Below are 18,223 nucleotides of genomic sequence, written 5' to 3'. Positions count from 1 at the left end.
TGGCCTAGCCCCCGCGAGCATAAAGTCCCCCAGGCCTGCTCACACTCCCTTTCTGCAGGGTCCATCTCGGCGGTGCGCATCCAGCGACCGCTCCGGAGAGTGCGCCACGTGCACCTCTCTGGACCCACTGAGGCAGTCCCTCCGCTCCAAAAAGACGGGGCCATGCCTCGTTCACTCACTCTTTCTGCAGATATTGGGGGCGGGGAGTGTTGGGAGTCGGGCATGGAGGCGAAGGTCACCCGCTTCCGCACGCGTTCGGTTGCTCTGCCCCGGGAGCACCGTCTCGGCGCCTTGAGGATCCTGCTCTTCCCGCCGGGGAGCCCGGCCGTGGCCGGCCCGGGATTGGTTGCCGAGGAGCGGGGCTGCCTCGCGTCCCGGCGGGTCTCCGAGGAGGCAGAGCGCGAAGGGGAGAAGGCGCGAAGGCCGTAGTGGAGACGTGCCTGGTCCGAGAGAGGTACGTCTGGTTGGTTCAGGCTCCAGGGGGCTGAGTGAGGATGGCGAGGGAAGGGGTCATGGGAGGCAGCTGTGGAGATTGCAACCTCCATTTGCACTCCAGCGGTGGAATGGCGCGCTGTTACAACTGGGGCTTGACGCTTTCTCGCGTCAGGTGCGTCTGCAGAATTTTTTGTTGGGTTTGGTGGAACTGTACTGCCGAGTCCGAATCTGTGCAGATGGGAGTTGCTTTAAAAGATGCCTCTGCCAACTCTTCTCCCTTTCAAAGAGTTTTAAAAAATAGTTAAAAAACTAAACCTGGTGCAGAGGCTTGCACCACACGTTCTAAATCCGTAAATACAAGCCCCGGGAATGGTACGATCCAGGCCACCTAGTCACCTTTGTGAGGTGGAGGTTTGGGAGGTGAAATGGCAAAAGAAATGTGTGCTCACACCAGCTATTATTGAAAAGACGTCTTAACTTAAAAAAAAAAGAAAAAAAAAGCTTTACTGAGATAATTTATGTACCATGAAATTTCACTTGTTTTAAGTGTTCAATTCAATGTTTTTTAGTATATTTACAGAGCTGTGCAACCATCACCACAATCTAATTTTAGAACCCTTCCATTACCCCAAAAAGAAACCTTGTGCGCATTAACAGTCATTAGACATTACTTCCCTCCTGTCTCCAGCCCCAGGCAGCCACTAATCTACTGTCTGTCTCTACAGATAGATCTATTCTGGACATGTAAGTGGAATCATGCAATATGTGGCCTTTTGTGTCTGGCTCTTTCCCTTAGCATCATGTTTTTGAGATCCATCCCTGGTGTAGGCTGTATCAGTACTTCATTCCTTTTTAATTGCTGAATAATATTCCATGGTATGAATATATAAAATTTCATTTATCAGTTGATGGACATTTACATTGTTTTCACTTTGGGGCTGTTAAGAATAATGCAATGAACATTTGTATACAAACCTTTTGGGGGGACGTGTTTCTGTTTCTTTTGAGTAGATAATCCTGGAATGTAATTGCTGAGTCTTATGGCAACACCATGTTTAACTATGGATTTTTTTTTCATTTTTATTGAGATTGTTCAGATACCATACAATTATCCAAAGATCCAAAGTGTACAATCACTTGCCCCTGGGTACCCTCATACAGCTGTGCATCCATCACACTTAATTTTTGTTCAATTTTTAGAAACTTTTCATTACTCCAGACAAGAAATAAAGTGAAAGATGAAAAAAGAAGAGGAAACTCTAATCCTCCCCTATCCCTAACCAACCCCCCTCAATTGTTGACTCCTAGTATTGATATAGTACATTTGTTACTGTTTATGAAAAAACGTTGAAATACTACTAACTGTAGTATATAGTTTGTAATAGGTATATAGTTCTTCCCTATATGCCCCTCTATTATTAACTTCTAATTGTATTGTCATACATTTATTCTGGTTCATGGAAGCGATTTCTAGTATTTGTACAGTTGATCATGGCCATTGCCCACCATAGGATTCAGTTTTATACATTCCCATCTTTTGACCTCCAACTTTCCTTCTGGTGACATATATGACTCTGAGCTTCCCCTTTCCACCTCATTCACACACCATTCGGCGCTGTTAGTTATTCTCACGTCTTACTACCAACACCCCTGTTCATTTCCAAACATTTAAGTTAATCCTAATTGAACATTCTGCTCATACTAAGCAACCACTCCCCATTCTTAAGCCTCGTCCTATATCTTGGTACCTTATATTTCATGTCTATGAGTTTACATATTATAATTAATTCCTATCAGTGAGACCCTGCAATAGTTGTCCTTATGTGTCTGGCTTATTTCACTCAGTATATTGCCCTCGAGGTTTTGTCATCAACCCTTTTTTTTTAAATATGGTTTTGTTCACTCACCATACATTCCATCCCAAGTAAATAATCGATGGTTCTCTGCATGGTCATACATTTATGTGTTCACCACCTTCACCACTATCCATATAAGGGCATCTACATTTCTTCTACAAGGCAGGAGGGAGAGTCAAAGAAGGTAGAGAGGCAAAAGAAAGACAAAAAAAAAAAAAATGACAGCTAGGAAGCAGCAAAAGGAAAAATAACCTTAAATCAAAGTAGAATAAAGAATCAGACAATACCACCAATGTCAAGTGTCTAACATGCCTCCCCTATCCCCCCCTCTTATCTGCATTCACCTTGCTATATCACCTTTGTTACATTAAAGGAAGCATAATACAATGATTCTATTAGTTACAGTCTCTAGTTTATACTGATTGCATCCCTCCCCCAATGCCTCCCCATTTTTAACACCTTGCAAGGTTGACATTTGCTTGTTCTCCCTTGTAAAAGAACATATTTGTACATTTTATCACAATTGTTGAATACTCTACATTTCACCAAGTTACACAGTCCCAGTCTTTATCTTTCCTCCTTTCTTGTGGTGTCTCACATGCTCCCCACCTTCCTCTCTCAACCGTATTCATAGTTATCTTTGTTCAGTGTACTTACATAAACCATGCACTCCTGTCTTCTATCATCCTGTAGTGCTCCCTTTAGTAATTCCTGTAGGGCAGGTGTCTTGTTCACAAAGTCTCTCATTGTCTGCTTGTCAGAAAATATTTTGAGCTCTCCCTCATATTTGAAGGACAGCTTTTCTGGATATAAGATTCTTGGTTGGCGGTTTTTCTCTTTCAGTATCTTAAATATATCACACCACTTCCTTCTTGCCTCCATGGTTTCTGCTGAGAGATCCGCACATACTCTTATTAAGCTTCCTTTGTATGTAATGGATCGCTTTTCTCTTGCTGCTTTCAGGATTCTCTCTTTGTCTTTGACATTTGATAATCTGATTATTAAGTGTCTTGGCGTAGGCCTATTCAGATCTCTTCTGTTTGGAGTACGCTGCGCTTCTTGGATCTGTAATTTTATGTCTTTCATAAGAGATGGGAAATTTTCATTAATTATTTCCTCTATTATTGCTTCTGCCCCCTTTCCCTTCTCTTCTCCTTCTGGGACACCAATGATACGTACATTATTGTACTTTGTTTCATCCTTGAGTTCCCTGAGACGTTGCTCATATTTTTTCATTCTTTTCTCCATCTGCTCCTTTGCGTGTAGGCTTTCAGGTGTTTTGTTCTCCAGTTCCTGAGTGTTTTCTTCTGCCTCTTGAGATCTGCTGTTGTATGTTTCCATTGTGTCTTTCATCTCTTGTGTTGTGCCTTTCATTTCCATAGAATCTACTAGTAGTTTTTTTGAACTTTTGATTTCTGCCGTATACATGCCCAGTGTTTCCTTTACAGCCTCCGTCTCTTTTGCAATATCTTCTCTAAACCTTTTGAATTGATTTAGCATTAGTTGTTTAAATTCCTGTATCTCAGTTGAAGTGTACGTTTGTTCCTTTGACTGGGCCATAACTTTGTTTTTCTTAGTGTAGGTTGTAATTTTCTGTTGTCTAGGCATGGTTTCCTTGGTTATCCAAATCAGGTTTTCCCAGACCAGAACAGGCTCAGGTCCCAGAGGGAAGAAATATTCAGTATCTGGTTTCCCTGCGGGTGTGTCTTAGAAAATTGCTCCACCTTTTGATGCCTCGGGTCACTGTGCTTTTCTGCCCAGCAGGTGACGCCTGTTAGCCTATAATTCTTGACTGGTGTGAGGAGGTATGGCCGTGTTCTCCCAGGCTCTGGGGTCTGGTTCTGAATGGAAAGGGCCCCACCCCTTTCCTCCTAGAGAAGACAGAGCCCCCAGGTGGAGGTCATTAGCATTTCAGTGGTCTCTCTCTCTGCTTGTGGTGTCTCCACCCTTCCCAGAGTCACAGCCCTGGAAACTGAAAATGACTGGGGCTTTCTCCACTGAGCCAAAAAAGAAACAGATAGTCCCCTTCAGACCCAGTCCAAGGCGACCCTCCGGCTCTCCCAGGTCAGTCGTCACCCAAAGCCTCTGTCTGTTTTTTGGGGCTGTGTACCTGTAGTGAGTAGTTCACACTCGCTACTTAAAACCCCAGTTGGAGCTCAGCTGAGCTGTATTCGCTTGCTGGGAGAGAGTTTCTCTGTGGCACCACGTGGCTCCGCAGCTCGGGCTATGGGGGAGGGGGTCTCCCGACCTGGATCTGCAGGTTTTACTTACAGATTTTATGCTGTGTTCTTGGGCATTCCTCCCAATTCAGGTTGGTGTATGATGAGTGGATGGTCTCGTTTTCCCCCTGCAGTTATTCTGGATCTAACTATGGATTTTTTAAAATGTTTCAAAAAGCAGGTTTTATTCACAGGATGCAAGAATGATTTTATACGTGACATATTTTAGTATAATTTATTATATCAATAATGTAGTTTCATTGGATTACTTGGATCTATATCTATCAGGTTTAAACTTTTCCTGAAAAAGACATTTCTCAGGTTTCTATCTGTGCTAGGGACAAATAACATTGCCCAGGGACGAAAACTTTAATGTATATTCAAAGTGTTTCAGTATTTGAAAGGAAAAGTAAATGTATTAATGCACAAATTATGAGCCACTGAAACAAGTCATCATAATGTCCAGTTTGTTGATTTTCTAAAAGCAGTGTTTATTTCAGAGAGTGCAGCATATTTGATACAGTTTCTTCACAGCTTTCACTTCTTCCATTAGTTCATGTACTATTTTGAGAAATCTCTTGTTCTTCTGGCCCAGGATCACCTTTTTTCTATCTTGGTGGCAAGTCTCCCTTAGTATTTTCTCTGTTCTCAACTTGCACCCACCATCGTGTTCACTCACAGACACTAAGGATTTTTTTTTCTTTTTACTACTTTCTCAAAATCCAGTTACAAATTTGGCCTTTCCAACAAAAAAGGCCCTGGCAAAGTAGCTTGAGGCTCATCATTTCTTCCTGCTATTTCTTTTTCACTGTTTGCCATCTTCAGCAGCATTTTAATGTCTTCTTCCATTTCAACGCTTTGTAAAACCTCTCTCAGAAATTTATCCCCAACCAAAGGTTTACCTGATATTATAGAAAAAATTGCTGAAACCCTCATGTTTAATGTTTTGAGAAACTCAAACTTTTCCAAGTCAGATGCACTATTTTATATGGCAATGTATAAAGTTTCCAATTCCTCCACATCCTTGCTAACACTCATTTTTGTCTGTCTTTTTTATTCTAGCCATCCTAGTGGGTGTGAAATGGTGTCTTGTGGTTTTGATTTGCTTTTCGCTAATAGCTAATAATGTTGAGATCTTTTCATGGGCTTTCTGGCCAGTTGTATATCTTTGGAGAAATGTCTCTAGATCCATTGCCTAATTTTTAAGTGGTTTATTTGTTTTCTTGTTGTTGCATTGTAAGTATTCCTTTATATTTTCTTGATGTCTTTTTTTATCTTCATTTTATTGAGATATATTCACATACCACGCAGTCATACAGAACAAATCATACATTCGATTGTTCACAGTACCATTACATAGTTGTACATTCATCACCTAAATCAATCCCTGACACCTTCATTAGCACACACACAAAAATAACAAGAATAATAATTAAAGTGAAAAAGAGCAATTGAAGTAAAAAAGAACACTGGGTACCTTTGTCTGTTTGTTTGTTTGTTTCCTTCCCCTATTTTTCTACTCATCCATCCATAAACTAGACAAAGGGGAGTGTGGTCCTCATGGCTTTCCCAATCCCATTGTCACCCCTCATAAGCTACATTTTTATATAATTGTCTTCGAGATTCGTGGGTTCTGGGTTGTAGTTTGATAGTTTCAGGTATCCACCACCAGCTACCCCAATTCTTTAGAACCTAAAAAGGGTTGTCTAAATTGTGTGTAAGAGTGCCCACCAGAGTGACCTCTCGGCTCCTTTTGGAATCTCTCTGCCACTGAAGCTTATTTCATTTCCTTTCACATCCCCCTTTTGGTCAAGAAGATGTTCTCCGTCCCACGATGCTGGGTCTACATTCCTCCCCGGGAGTCATATTCCACGTTGCCAGGGAGATTCACTTCCCTGGGTGTCTGATCCCACGTAGGGGGGAGGGCAGTGATTTCACCTTTCAAGTTGGCTTAGCTAGAGAGAGAGGGCCACATCTGAGCAACAAAGAGGCATTCGGGAGGAGGCTCTTAGGCACAATTATAGGGAGGCCTAGCCTCTCCTTTGCAGCAACCGTCTTCCCAAGGGTAAAACCTATGGTAGAGGGCTCAACCCCTTGATGTCTTTTTAAAAACACTAACAAGAGACCATGCGATAGCATGGAAGCCACAACTTCGGAATCATTTGGTCCAGATTAAAAAACCAGGCTCCTCCATTTATGAGCACATGTACGGAGTGCCAGGTCATCATCTCAGCCTCCAGGAGGCCATCTGTAAAGAGGGGTAGTAATGCTCACCTCTTAGCATTGTGATGAGGATTAAATGAGACAATGTGTTTTAGCTGCTCGGCAAAGCACCTGGCAGGCAGCAGGCCCTTAAAGGCATCTTCAAAAGATTTACGCTGAGCCTTTGCTTGGGAGGTCTTGGTAGAACCTTTGCAGGGGCCTGTAGATGTCTCCAGGGATTTTACCATGAAATAGGCACTAACCCCCCATGTTCCTGATTCTGCCCATAAACGTCTCTAATTTCAGCCATCCATACCTAAGTCTTTTAACCACCTTAACCACTTTTAGTTCTGTTTAGGTTTAGTTGTGGCTAAAGCTGCTGCTTCCTCCCACAGCTGGGAACAATTCAGAAGAAAGTTACTGTTTTATTTCAAATCTTAACTCTTAAATTTATGTTTCTCTTAAAGAAAAAAAATCCCTTTAAAGTGATTTTGACAGCCCTCTTATCTGTAGGAAAAGAACCAAGGCTTTGGTGTCACAGGCCTGAGTTACTTCAGAGTCTTTTGTAATCATGGGCAAATATCTGACGTCCTTGAGCTTGGGTTTGCCCATCTATAAAATGGGAAGATAATAGTCCCCGAGGTTGTAGGAACGTGCCAGCGAAAGCCATAAAAATAAACACCGTGGCTACCATTTATTGAGCTCTTATTGTGTGGCAAACGCTTTCAGTGCAGTATCTTACTTCACCATCATGATCAATGATGGGGTATTTTGATTTCCATTTTACAGATCAAACTTGACCAACATCTCTGGGCTGGATTCAGAACTGCATCTGAATGGTTTCAAAGGCCCTGTTCTTTTCATAGACCAACCACTGGGCAGTTTTAAAGTTGCTCATGGTACCTGTATTAGTTTTCTATTTGCCGCCGTAACAAGTTACCACAAATTTAGTGGCTTAAACAACACAAATGTATTATCTGAAATCCAGTACAGGTCTCATTGGGCTAAAAGGGTTCAGCAGAACTGAATTCTTTTCTGGAGGCTCCAGGGGAGAATATCTGTTTCCTTGCCTTTTCCAATTTCTAGAGGCTGCCCACCTTCCTTGGCAGATAGCCCCCTTCTTTATCTTCAAAGCCAGCAATGGTGGGCCAAGTCCTTCTCATATTGCATCACTTTGAGCTCGCTGCTGTCCTCACATCTTTTTCTGACCCTCTCTTCTGCTTCCGTTTTCCATTTTAAGGATGCTTGTGATTATGTCGGGTTCACACAGATTATCCGGGATAGTCTCTGTATTTTAACGTCAGTTGATGAGCAACCTTAGTTCCATTTGCCACCTTAATTCCCCCTTGCCAGGTAACCCAACATATTCACAGGATCCGGGCATTAGGACATGGACGTTTTTTGGGGAGGGGATGGGGAGGGAATCCTTCTGCCTACTACAGTACCTATTTCAGTGGTGAATTATTGTGGTAATCCTCTCTAACAGTGGCTGGTTGACTTTGTAGGAGAACCTGTTAGAAAGAAACTGCAGCATGTAAGTTGCTTCCTTTTGCTGATCCAATGAGCCTCCTCTTTGTCTTGCTCCTGCCTTATCATACCTGGAGTTTAGGAGTCACCCCCATCATGTGTGCCAGTCAGTTCTAACCCTGAATGTGGTATAACTGTTATAAATTAAAAAGGTCTAGGGGGGAGCATCCTGATTTGGAACCTGGATCTGGGAGGAGGAGGAGAGGCAGGCAGTCAGGAAGAGACACGAGGCTCATGCAGCTCTGCTCTTCTTATGCCTTCTTCTTACTTCCTTTTGTCGGGGTCTGAGCTTGGGAGGTGTCATGCTCTGACTTGCGTTTGACAGGTCCTGGAGCAGCAGTGACTTTCGACCCTCTGCTAAATTGATCAGGAGGAATGGAGTGTTGGAGGAGCAGAAATCTCTGGGTGAGTTAGCCTGGGGGGTTGATTGGTAATGGGACCCTCATCCCAGTTAACGATGCTCAATCCACCCAGTTCTTCTCCAGCCCCAAACTTCAGATCTGCTGAGATTCCGCTCTTTCCCCATCAGCCACCACATTTCCTCTGACATGGTGGATGCGTCCTCCTGCCCCTGCCACGGGACAGACCATCCGTCACTATTGCATTTGCTGCTCCTAAATCCATACTTCTTTTTAAATCTCACCTGCTTCCGTTTTACCCTCCACGCTCTCTCCAAAGTGATCTTTCTCAGTCACTCCCCTGGTTAAAATCCTTCATGCACTTCTCAGAGCCTGTGGAATAATATCCTTAGGACAGTAGTCAGTGATTTCAGACCTTGGCCCTACCTGCCTCTCCAGCCTCTCTCCCTATACCCACGGGCAGCGTGCATGTTGCTACTCTGACTACGTGCAGCTTTCCGCATGTGCCAAGCTTTTTCATGTCTCATCCTTTGCATGTGCTGTTCCCTCTGCCTGGATTCACTCCTGTCTTACTCCTCCTCCTCCTCTCTCAGCTTAATGACGGGTCTGGAAGCATTCCATACACACCAACAGATTCTTGGTGTGCTGTTGACTCCCGCTGCCCACCTCCCACGCCCCGAGGGTGCGCTCCTGGAGGGCAGTGACATCCGTGGGCTGCGCTTCACACCGGATCACCTCCATGATGGTAATCTGACATTAATAGGTATTTCCTGAACGATTGAGGACAGTATACACATTGAGTGTTCGTGAGGGGAGGAACGTTTGTAGATGTGTGGGAATAGTTTGACATTGAAGAAAATGTAAGTCACTTATCACAGGCTCTAACTCTTCTGAATTGTTTAGTCTTACACCTGCCTTTTTAATGCTGTTTTTCTTCTTAGGAGCCAAGAAAAGAGACACAGAAGTGTATGTTGGGAATCTTCCACTGGGTATCTCTGAGGTATTCTTCACTGTCTCTAAACAGCCGCTTTTTATCTTCTTTGCCCCCCCCCCATATACTAATTAACCTGCCGGCAGCTTAATTTTACCAGTATTTAAAGACATTTGAGAGCTATAAATGTGCAAGCAGTCACTAGTCATTGACTAGAGTAAACAACTCATCCTGGTTTGCCCTGAACTTTGCCAGTTCTAGAGCTGAGAGTCCTGTGTTCTGGGATAAGGGGACCTACTACTTATCACTGTGGAGTGAGGTGATGCAGTGAGGGGCCTTCTTTTTAGGAAGGGACTGTGTTAGGGCTCAAGTACTGATCCTTTGGTAATAGGAAGCTGTCAGGTCTCAACAAAACACTACACCCATTTGACTTTGAAATGAACCAGTTCAGTCAGTTGGCTGTGTGCTTAGAAAGTGGAATGTAAACAACAGTATTTTTTGACTCCAGGAATCTTGCTGTCCCTTTGGAGAAGCCAGACCAATAGACCTGAAATAATTATAGCACAACATAAAGGCTTTAATTTTGTAGTAACCACATTTGAAGTACAGATGAAAGGAAAACGGAAGTGTAATCTATTGAATTGATGCATCCCCTGACTTTTTTTTTTGAGCATCTTCTACATGCAAAATAATGTACCAGAGCTTCAGCATGCTTAAAGATAAATAACTTCAGTCTTTTTATTCTGGGAACTCAACCTTGGAAGAAGGATGAGAGAAACTAACCTTTGTGGAGCCCTTGCTTCATGCCAAACATTTTTCAAAAATTTTCTGGTCTCCATGCCCCCTCCCCAACCAGTTACCCTCAGTCCTCTCTGCCCAAGTTGTACCTTATACATCCCTTTTTATACCACTTACTGTATTATAATTATTACACATGTGCCAGGAAATAGACTAGATGCTTCACTAGTGTAGTTTCATTAAATTCTTACAATAACTCTGTTTCAGTGGTGGGGTCCCATTTTGGAGGCAGCTGAGGCTCTGAGAGGTAAAATTCCTCACCCAAGCACCTAGTGAGTAGTCAGCCAAGAATTGAATCCAGGTCCAGGTACCCCCAAATCTCATGTTCTTTGCCTTGTACCCAACCATATAACTGATAGACATATAAATAACTTATAATAAATGTTATGGACCATTATGTTTTTAATCTGACAAAGAAACAAAATAACACTGGAGCACAGGGAAAGAAATAATTAATTTTGACCCAGTATTCTGTTTAATCACAGGGGAGGGTTGGGGGATTCTTGGCACCTAATGGAAGAGACTGTTGAGGCTGGTTCCCTTCCCCCCACCTTGCAGGCTGTTACTTGACAGTGAGGTGGGGAAGGGAGGCCCCAAGGGCAGTTCTGTGGTCATTGGCGGGGAGACTACTGAGAAGCACTGCCACCTCTCCTAGTGGTTGCCCAGGAGGTAACAATTAACATTTTAATTTATATCAGTCTACTTTGGATTAGTACTAAATCTCAATAGCATACAAAAACCTTGCTCCTATATAGCTCTAATCCCATTACATCTTTGTACATCGTGTGCCCACTAACACAGCTTTATGATTATTGCTTTTTGCATGTCTTTTAAATCAGAAGAAAAAAAGTTAGAAGCAAAGTTAAATGTACACTTGTCTTTTATATTTACCTATATAGTTACTTTTACTGGTGCTCTTTATTTCTTCACATGGTTTGGAGTTACTGTCTCGTGTCCTTTCATTTCAGCCTGAAGAGCTCCCTTTAGTTTTTCATATAGGGCAGATCTGCAAGTGATGGAAATCTCTCCATCTTTGTTTATCTGAGGATGTCTCAGTTTCTCCTTCATTTTTTGAAGGGTAGTTTTGCTGGATACAGAATTCTTGATAGATGTTTTTTTTTTCCTTTCAACACTTTGAATGTCATCCTCTTCAATGGTTTCTGATGAGAAATTAGCTGTTAATTTTATTGAGGATTCCTTGTTTGTGATGAGTTGCTTCTTTTTTGCTGCTTTCAAGATTTTCTATTTGTCTTTAGACAGTTTGATTATAATGTGTCTCGGTGTGGATCTCTTTATGTTTATCATTCTTGGAGTTCATTGAGCATCTTGGATGTGTAGATTTGTTTTTCACCGAATTTGGGAAGTTTTTTGCAGTTATTTTTTCCAATATATGTTCTGCCCCCTTTTAATCTCTCTTCTTGTCCCATTATGTGCATGTTGAATGTACCACAGCTTTCTGGGGTTCTGTTCATTTTTCTTCATTCCTTTTTTCTTTCTGTTCCTCCAGTGGATAACCTCAGCTGGTATGACTTCACGTTTGCTGATTCTTGCTTCTGTCTCTGTTCCTTGAGTGAATTTTTTATTTCAGTTGTTGTAATCTTCAACTCCAGAATTTCTGTTTCCTTCTTTTTTTAAAAAAAATCATTTCTATCTCTTTATAAATATTCTCTAATTTGTGAGCCATCATTCTCATACTTTCTTTTTTTCTTTTTTTTAAATATGGAATGCTTCGTGAATTTGCATGTCATCCTTGCACAGAAGCCATGCTAATCTTCTCTGTATCGTTCAAATTTTAGTATATGTGCTGCCAAAGCAAGCACTCTCATAATTTCCTTAACTTCATTAGACATATTTCAGTTTGCTAAAGCTGCTGGAATGCAATATACCAGAAATGGGTTGGCTTTTACCATGGTGTTCTGGTTTGCTAATGCTGCCATTTTGCACAACACCAGAAATGGATTGGGGTTTATTTGGTTACAAAGTACAGTCTTAAGGCCATAAAGTGTCCAAGGTAAGGCAGCGATAATAGGGTACCTTTGCTGGAGAAAGCCCATTGGCACTCAGAAAACCTGTTAGCTGGGAAGGCACATGGCTGGCGTCTGCTCACTCCCAGGTTGCGTTTCACAATGGCATTCTCCAAAATGTCAGTGTCAGCTTTCAAAGGCTGTCTTCAAAATGCCTCTCTCGGCTGCAGCTTCTCTAAAGTCCCTCTGTTTCTGAGCTTTTATAGTGCTTCAGTAATTAAGTCAAGACCCAAGCTGGATGGGAGGGGCCACACCTCCATGGAAACAATCCATCAACAGGTCACTCCCTAATCAGAGGTATTACTAGTCACATTTTCATGGAAACATCAAACGGTTCCAACCTAATCAATACTAATATGTCTGCCCCCACAAGATTGTATCAAGGAACATAGCATTTTGGGGGACATAATACATTCAAACCAGCACAAATGGGGATTTATTAAGTTACAATTTTATAGTTCTAAGGCCATGAAAATGTCCAAATTAAGGCATCAAGAGGAAGATACCATCTCTGACAAAAGGCTGTTAGCATCCAGGGTTCTTCTGTCACATGGGAAGGCACATGGCGATATCTGCTGGTCATTCTCTCCTGGGTTCTGGTTTCAGTGGCTCTCTCTCATGCAGTTCCTGTGGGTCCTTCTTGCTCCTCCAGGCATTTTGCTCTCTAAGCTCTCTCCAAATGGCTCTGCCTTTTATCCTCTCATAAAGGACTCCAGTAAAGAATTAAGACCCACCTTGAATGGGTTGGGACACATCTCAATTGAAATAACCTAACCCAAAGGTCCCACCCACAATAAGGATGAATTAAAAGAACACGGTATTTTCTGGGGTACATAATAGCTCTAACCCAGCACCCATTGTTTCCTTTAGATCTTTGAACATCCTTAAAATAGCTAATTTTGAAGTTTTTGTCTAGTAAATCCCAAATCTGGTCACCCTAAGGGACAGTTTCTATTGGTTGCTTTTTTACCTGTTTGGGGGCCATACTTTGTTGTTTCTTTGCATGCCTTGTACTTTTTTGTTGAAAAAGCTGGATATGTAGAATAATACAATGTGGCAACTCTGGAAATCAGATTATCCTCCTCCCCAGAATTTGTCATTGTCATTATTTGTTGTTGTAGCTGCCACTCTTTGTTTAGTGACTTTGCTGATCTAATTCTGTAAAGTCTGTATTCTTTGTCATGAGTAGTCACTGAAGTGTCTGCTTGGTTAGCTTAATGATCAACTAATGATTGGACAGAAATTTCCTTAAATGTTTGGAACCAGTAAATCTTCCAGTCTTTGCAGAGTGGCCCCGTGTACATGTTGGGGCTTGACTTCAGTGTTCAGCCAAGCAGTTGAGAACTCTGCCTTAACCTTCAATTCTTGCTTATGTAGAGATTCAGAGTTAGTGATGGGCAAGAGTTTAGGGTCATTTTGGGTGTTTCCCGAGCATGTGCACAGCTCTACACATGTGTGTGGCCTTCTGGATCCTTAGGAAGATGTCAGAGCTTTTCAAAGCCTCTATGGACATCTAATTTCCCAGCTTTTCCTTTCAAGATTTTGATTAGTCTATTTTTTTTTTTTTTTGCCCCAATTGTTATCCATCGTTGCAGGCACCCACCAAGTTAAAACACTTGCCTGTAATTGTTTCTCAACAAACATTCCCCTGGGGAGAAAGCTTTTTGCATAGGGTGAACTACAAGACAGGTCAATACAAACAGCCTGGAAAGTGCTGTCTTCCAGGGAACCATCAGACAGACCAAATAATGACAGTTCTTGGAGAATTATCTTTTGAAAGAACCCAGCTCTATTCTGCTCCCTCCAGTGGCTGCCAGACTGCACAAGATATTTGGGCTGTTATTTTTTCAAAATTACCACTGAAATGTGGGGGATGGGACTAGAGCAACTTAAACCACCATAAAGCTTGCTCCTCCTACTGAGATTCAATTGTTTTTCTTCAATAAATACTCTGCATGTTTGCTGCAAGCCTTTGGTTAATTTTCATAGTTCTGAAGAAGTTGATTCTGACAGTTTTGACATTTTTCATTGCTTTTATGTAGGACTGAATTTTTGAAGGTCCTTACTGTGCTGTTTTTGCTGATGTCACCATTAGTCAGCAATTTTGTGCAGGTCCCTGAGCCCCAGTTTCCACAGAGCAGTGCTAGAGGTTCAGGTAAGGCCTGCATGCAGTGGATTGTGACGGAGGAGAGGAAACTGAGTACAAATGTTTTTCACTGTGATGAAGTACAGTTTATCTATTTTTTCCTTTGGCTTTTGTGCCTTCTTCCCTCCATTGTTTCTGATGAGAAATTGTCAGTATAATTGGGACTCCCTTGTATGTAACATGTTGTTTTTCTGTTGCAGCTTCCAGAACTCTCTCCTTGTCCCTTGCATTCAGTGGTGTGATCAATATGTGATGTCGTGTATTCTTCTTCATTTTTGTGCTGTTTGGTGTTCTCTGGGCTTATTGGATATACATATTCACATTGTTTGCCACATTTGGGAAGTTTTCTGTCATTTCTTTGAGTATTCCTTCCCCTTTCTCTCTTTCTTCTCCTTCTGGGACTCCTGTAATGTGTATATTGGTGCACTTGATGGTGTTCCAGAGGTGTCATAGGCTGGTTTCTCTTTTAATATTTCTTTTTTCTTTCTGCTCCTCAGCCTGACTCATTTCAAGTGTCTTGCCTTCAAGTTCACTGATTCTTTCTTCTGCCAGCCCCAATCTGCTCAGGAAACCCTCTTGGGCATTTTTCATTTCAGTCACTGTGGTCTTCAACTCCAGTAGTTCTGTTTGGTTCCTTCTTAAAATTTCTTTCTCTTTTCTTAGACTCTCATATTGTTAATTCGTTGTTTTCCTGATATCCTTTAGTTCTTTGTCTGTATTTTTCTTCATCTCCCTATAAAAATCTGTAAGATAATTTTTAAAAGGCTTTTCCCAGTATGTCCACATTCTTGTCTTCGTTGTTTTTTTTCTGGATCTTTATCCTTTTCCTTTGGATGGGCCATCATTTCCTGTTTCTTTGTTTCCTGTTCTCGTTTGTTGCACATCGTATATTTTAGTATTTTAAAATGTTAATTCTTGTTCCTCCCATGAGGGTTAAGGCGCTGCTCCCAGGAACCTCTGTGCGACCCAGCAGCATTTCCCAGGTTGGCTGCCCAGCAAGCCGCGGCTGTGCGGGATGTAGGTCTGTGGCTGCAAAGTTGCTTGTGGGGCCGTGCTTCGGGCAGGACCTGGCTGAGCTGGAGGGCATGGGGGAGCGGGGCTTTGGGGAGCTCATGGCCTTGGCCCTGTTTGCGGGACTGCAGGACCTGGGCATGGCCAACAGTGAAGACCTGAGAGAAACGCTGACCAACTGCACCGAACCACTCAGAGCTATTGAGCAGGTCCAGACGGAGAATGGTGTGCTCCTGTCGTCCCTGCAGTCGGCTTTACCCTTCTTGGACCTGCACAGGACCCCATGTTTGGAAGTCCACCAGTCAGTGTTCGATGAGCTGCGGGACAAGATGTTGGAGAGAGTGTTGGCCATTGCTGCAGAGGGCAAGGCCGAGGAGAGATACAAGAAACTGGAAGACCTTCTGAAGAAGAGCTTTTCTCTGGTAAAGATGCCGTCCCTATAGCCAGTGGCGATGTGTGTCATGAAACACTTGCCCAAGGTTCCCAAGAAGCTGAAGTTGGTCACAGCCGACAAGGAGCTGTACCGGGCCTGCGCTGCGGAGGTGAAGAGACAGATCTGGCAAGACAACCAGGTGCTCTTCATGGATGAGATCTCCCTGCTGCTGAAGCAGTACCTCCTGGAGAAAGAGAGCGCCCTCTTCAGCACTGAGCTTTCCGTCCTGCACAATTTCTTCAGTCCTTCTCCCAAGACGAGGAGCCAGGGTGAGTTTTAGAAGTCTGGAGCGTCTTTTGCACTCGTGGCGCTTCTCAGTGGCCACATTTCAGATGCTCAAGAGCACATGGGCCTGGGGCTCCTCGCTGGACGGTGACTCCAGGCCATCTCCAGACAAAGGGGCATCACCCCCTGGCCTTCCCTTCCCAGATGCTAGATTTAGCTCTGGTTTCGAGTCTTCATATACTTCTTTCTTGCCCATCATCGTCAAATGGAGCCCTTGACCACTTCTGCGAGATGTGGGGTCTTCCACATCTCCCTCTGCCATTCTCTCACCTTCTGTCTCCCTCTCCCGGTAACTGAGTGTCTGTGGCACTGATGTTCTCTCTGTGAGGTGGTCGCTGGACCTGCTTTGTCTTTACTTGACCTTGTCTTTAAAAAGTTCTCATATATTTATGCACCCAAGAAATGCAAACGGTCCAAAGTTCCAAAGACACGACAGCCATGCAAGGGAATGACTTCCCTTTCTAGCCCCACTGCTCCTCCTTAGAAGCAGTCCCAACCCCAGCTCCCCCTCTCCCTGGCTGCACCCGCTCCACTGCACGGGGCCATCTCCCAGTGAGGGGCTGCCTTGGAGGCCCTGTTTCCTGTGTGGCTGGGCCGTGGCGGCTCTGACCCTCTGCCCTTTTCTCTCCATGCTGGTGAGCCCTGGGAATGAGGCATGTAACAGTGGGTCCCAGACTGAAAATGCTTCAAAAAGCTTTAGAGATAGAGGATTATGGGAGGATGGCAGAGCAGGAAGCTCCAGGAACCGGTCCCTCCACCAAAACAGCCATTGAACTGGCAAGAACTGCCTGAATCAAAAATTTGGAACTATGGACGATAGTGGAAGAGCTGGAGGAAGAGACTGGCAAATTGCAGTAAATATAGTGAATTTTCCCCTCCATGCATCAGCCACCCCACCCTATCCCCTATCCGCATGGCGGGCAACACTGGGGACTGCAGCCCAGTGCTGCCTCCTGGGGCCCGTGTCTACAGAAACTGGGGAGTGTGGTCCAAAGGCCGATCACTGCATTGATCGGCTACTTGAGGTTGCTGGGGGCTGGCTTGGAGGGCGGCCGTTCTTCCAGCCCCCAGGCAAGTGACAGAGAAGTCTTAAGGCAGAGCCTAGTTTTTAAAAAAGTTTGCTTTTCTCTTTCCTTTTCCTGATTGGGAGCAAAAATAGTTTGGAAAAGTCACAAGTCAATGGCTAAGCCCTCAACAAGGAAAATAAATCTGGCAATCCCAGAGGTCTGAGAGAACTAGATTTCCAGAGTAATAACAAACCATATTACTCAGAATGTCCAGTTCTCAACAAAAAATTACAAAACACTTAAAGAAATGGGAAAATATGTCCCATTCACAGGAAAGAATTTGCTGAAAACCATCCCTGAGGATGCTCATACCTTGAAACTATTAGCCACAGACTTTGAAACAACTGATGTAAATACATTCAACAGCTTATTGAGTCCACTACAAAGAACTAAAGGAAATTAGGAAAACATCTCAACAAAATAAAAGATGGAAATTATAAAAAGGAACCAAACAAATTTTGGAGCTGCAAAGTACAACAATTGAAATGGAAAACTCAGATTAAACAGTGCATTTGAACAGGCAGAAGAATCAGCAAACTCCTCAGTGTGGGGAGCAAAGAAAAACTGATGAGGAAAAACGGACAGAGCCTGAGGGAGCTCTGGAAGACCATCAGGCCCAGCTACGTGCACATCATTGGGTCCCAGAAGGACAGGAGAGAGAAGGGGACAGACAAACACTTGAAGAAATAATGGCCCCAAACTTGCCAAGGTTGATGAAAGCTTGTCACTGTAACATCCAGGGAGCTCCGTGGACTACAAGCAGGACAGCATCTAGATCTACACCAACGCATATTACAGCAAAATCATCAAAGTCCAAAAACAGGATTTTGAAAACCAGTGGAGAGGAGCGACCTTCCACCTACAAGAGTTCATTACCAGAAGAACTGTTCTACAAGAAATGCTAAAAAGAATCCTTCAGACTGAAACAAA

General features: G+C 43.3%; 1 protein-coding gene and 1 non-coding gene across 2 annotated transcripts in view; one reads left to right on the top strand and one right to left on the bottom strand.

The window, feature by feature from the left end:
• The window catches only part of TDRD10 (tudor domain containing 10), a 69,777-nt gene that overhangs the window by 150 nt on the left and 51,404 nt on the right, over positions 1 to 18,223 (top strand). The window contains 4 exon segments of the mRNA XM_037807620.1: positions 59 to 99; positions 155 to 454; positions 8,565 to 8,644; positions 9,540 to 9,598. Of these exon segments, the coding sequence (XP_037663548.1) occupies positions 59 to 99; positions 155 to 454; positions 8,565 to 8,644; positions 9,540 to 9,598 (480 nt within the window).
• Positions 12,041 to 12,147, bottom strand: LOC119528250. Its single transcript, XR_005215570.1, has one exon. It is a non-coding gene; the product is annotated as a U6 spliceosomal RNA (small nuclear RNA).

The sequence above is a fragment of the Choloepus didactylus genome, chromosome 2 (assembly GCF_015220235.1).
Source record: "Choloepus didactylus isolate mChoDid1 chromosome 2, mChoDid1.pri, whole genome shotgun sequence".
Taxonomy (NCBI): Eukaryota; Metazoa; Chordata; class Mammalia; order Pilosa; family Megalonychidae; genus Choloepus; species Choloepus didactylus.
The sequence above is the reverse complement of the archived record's forward strand: the minus strand, read 5'-3'. Positions and strand labels throughout refer to the sequence as shown.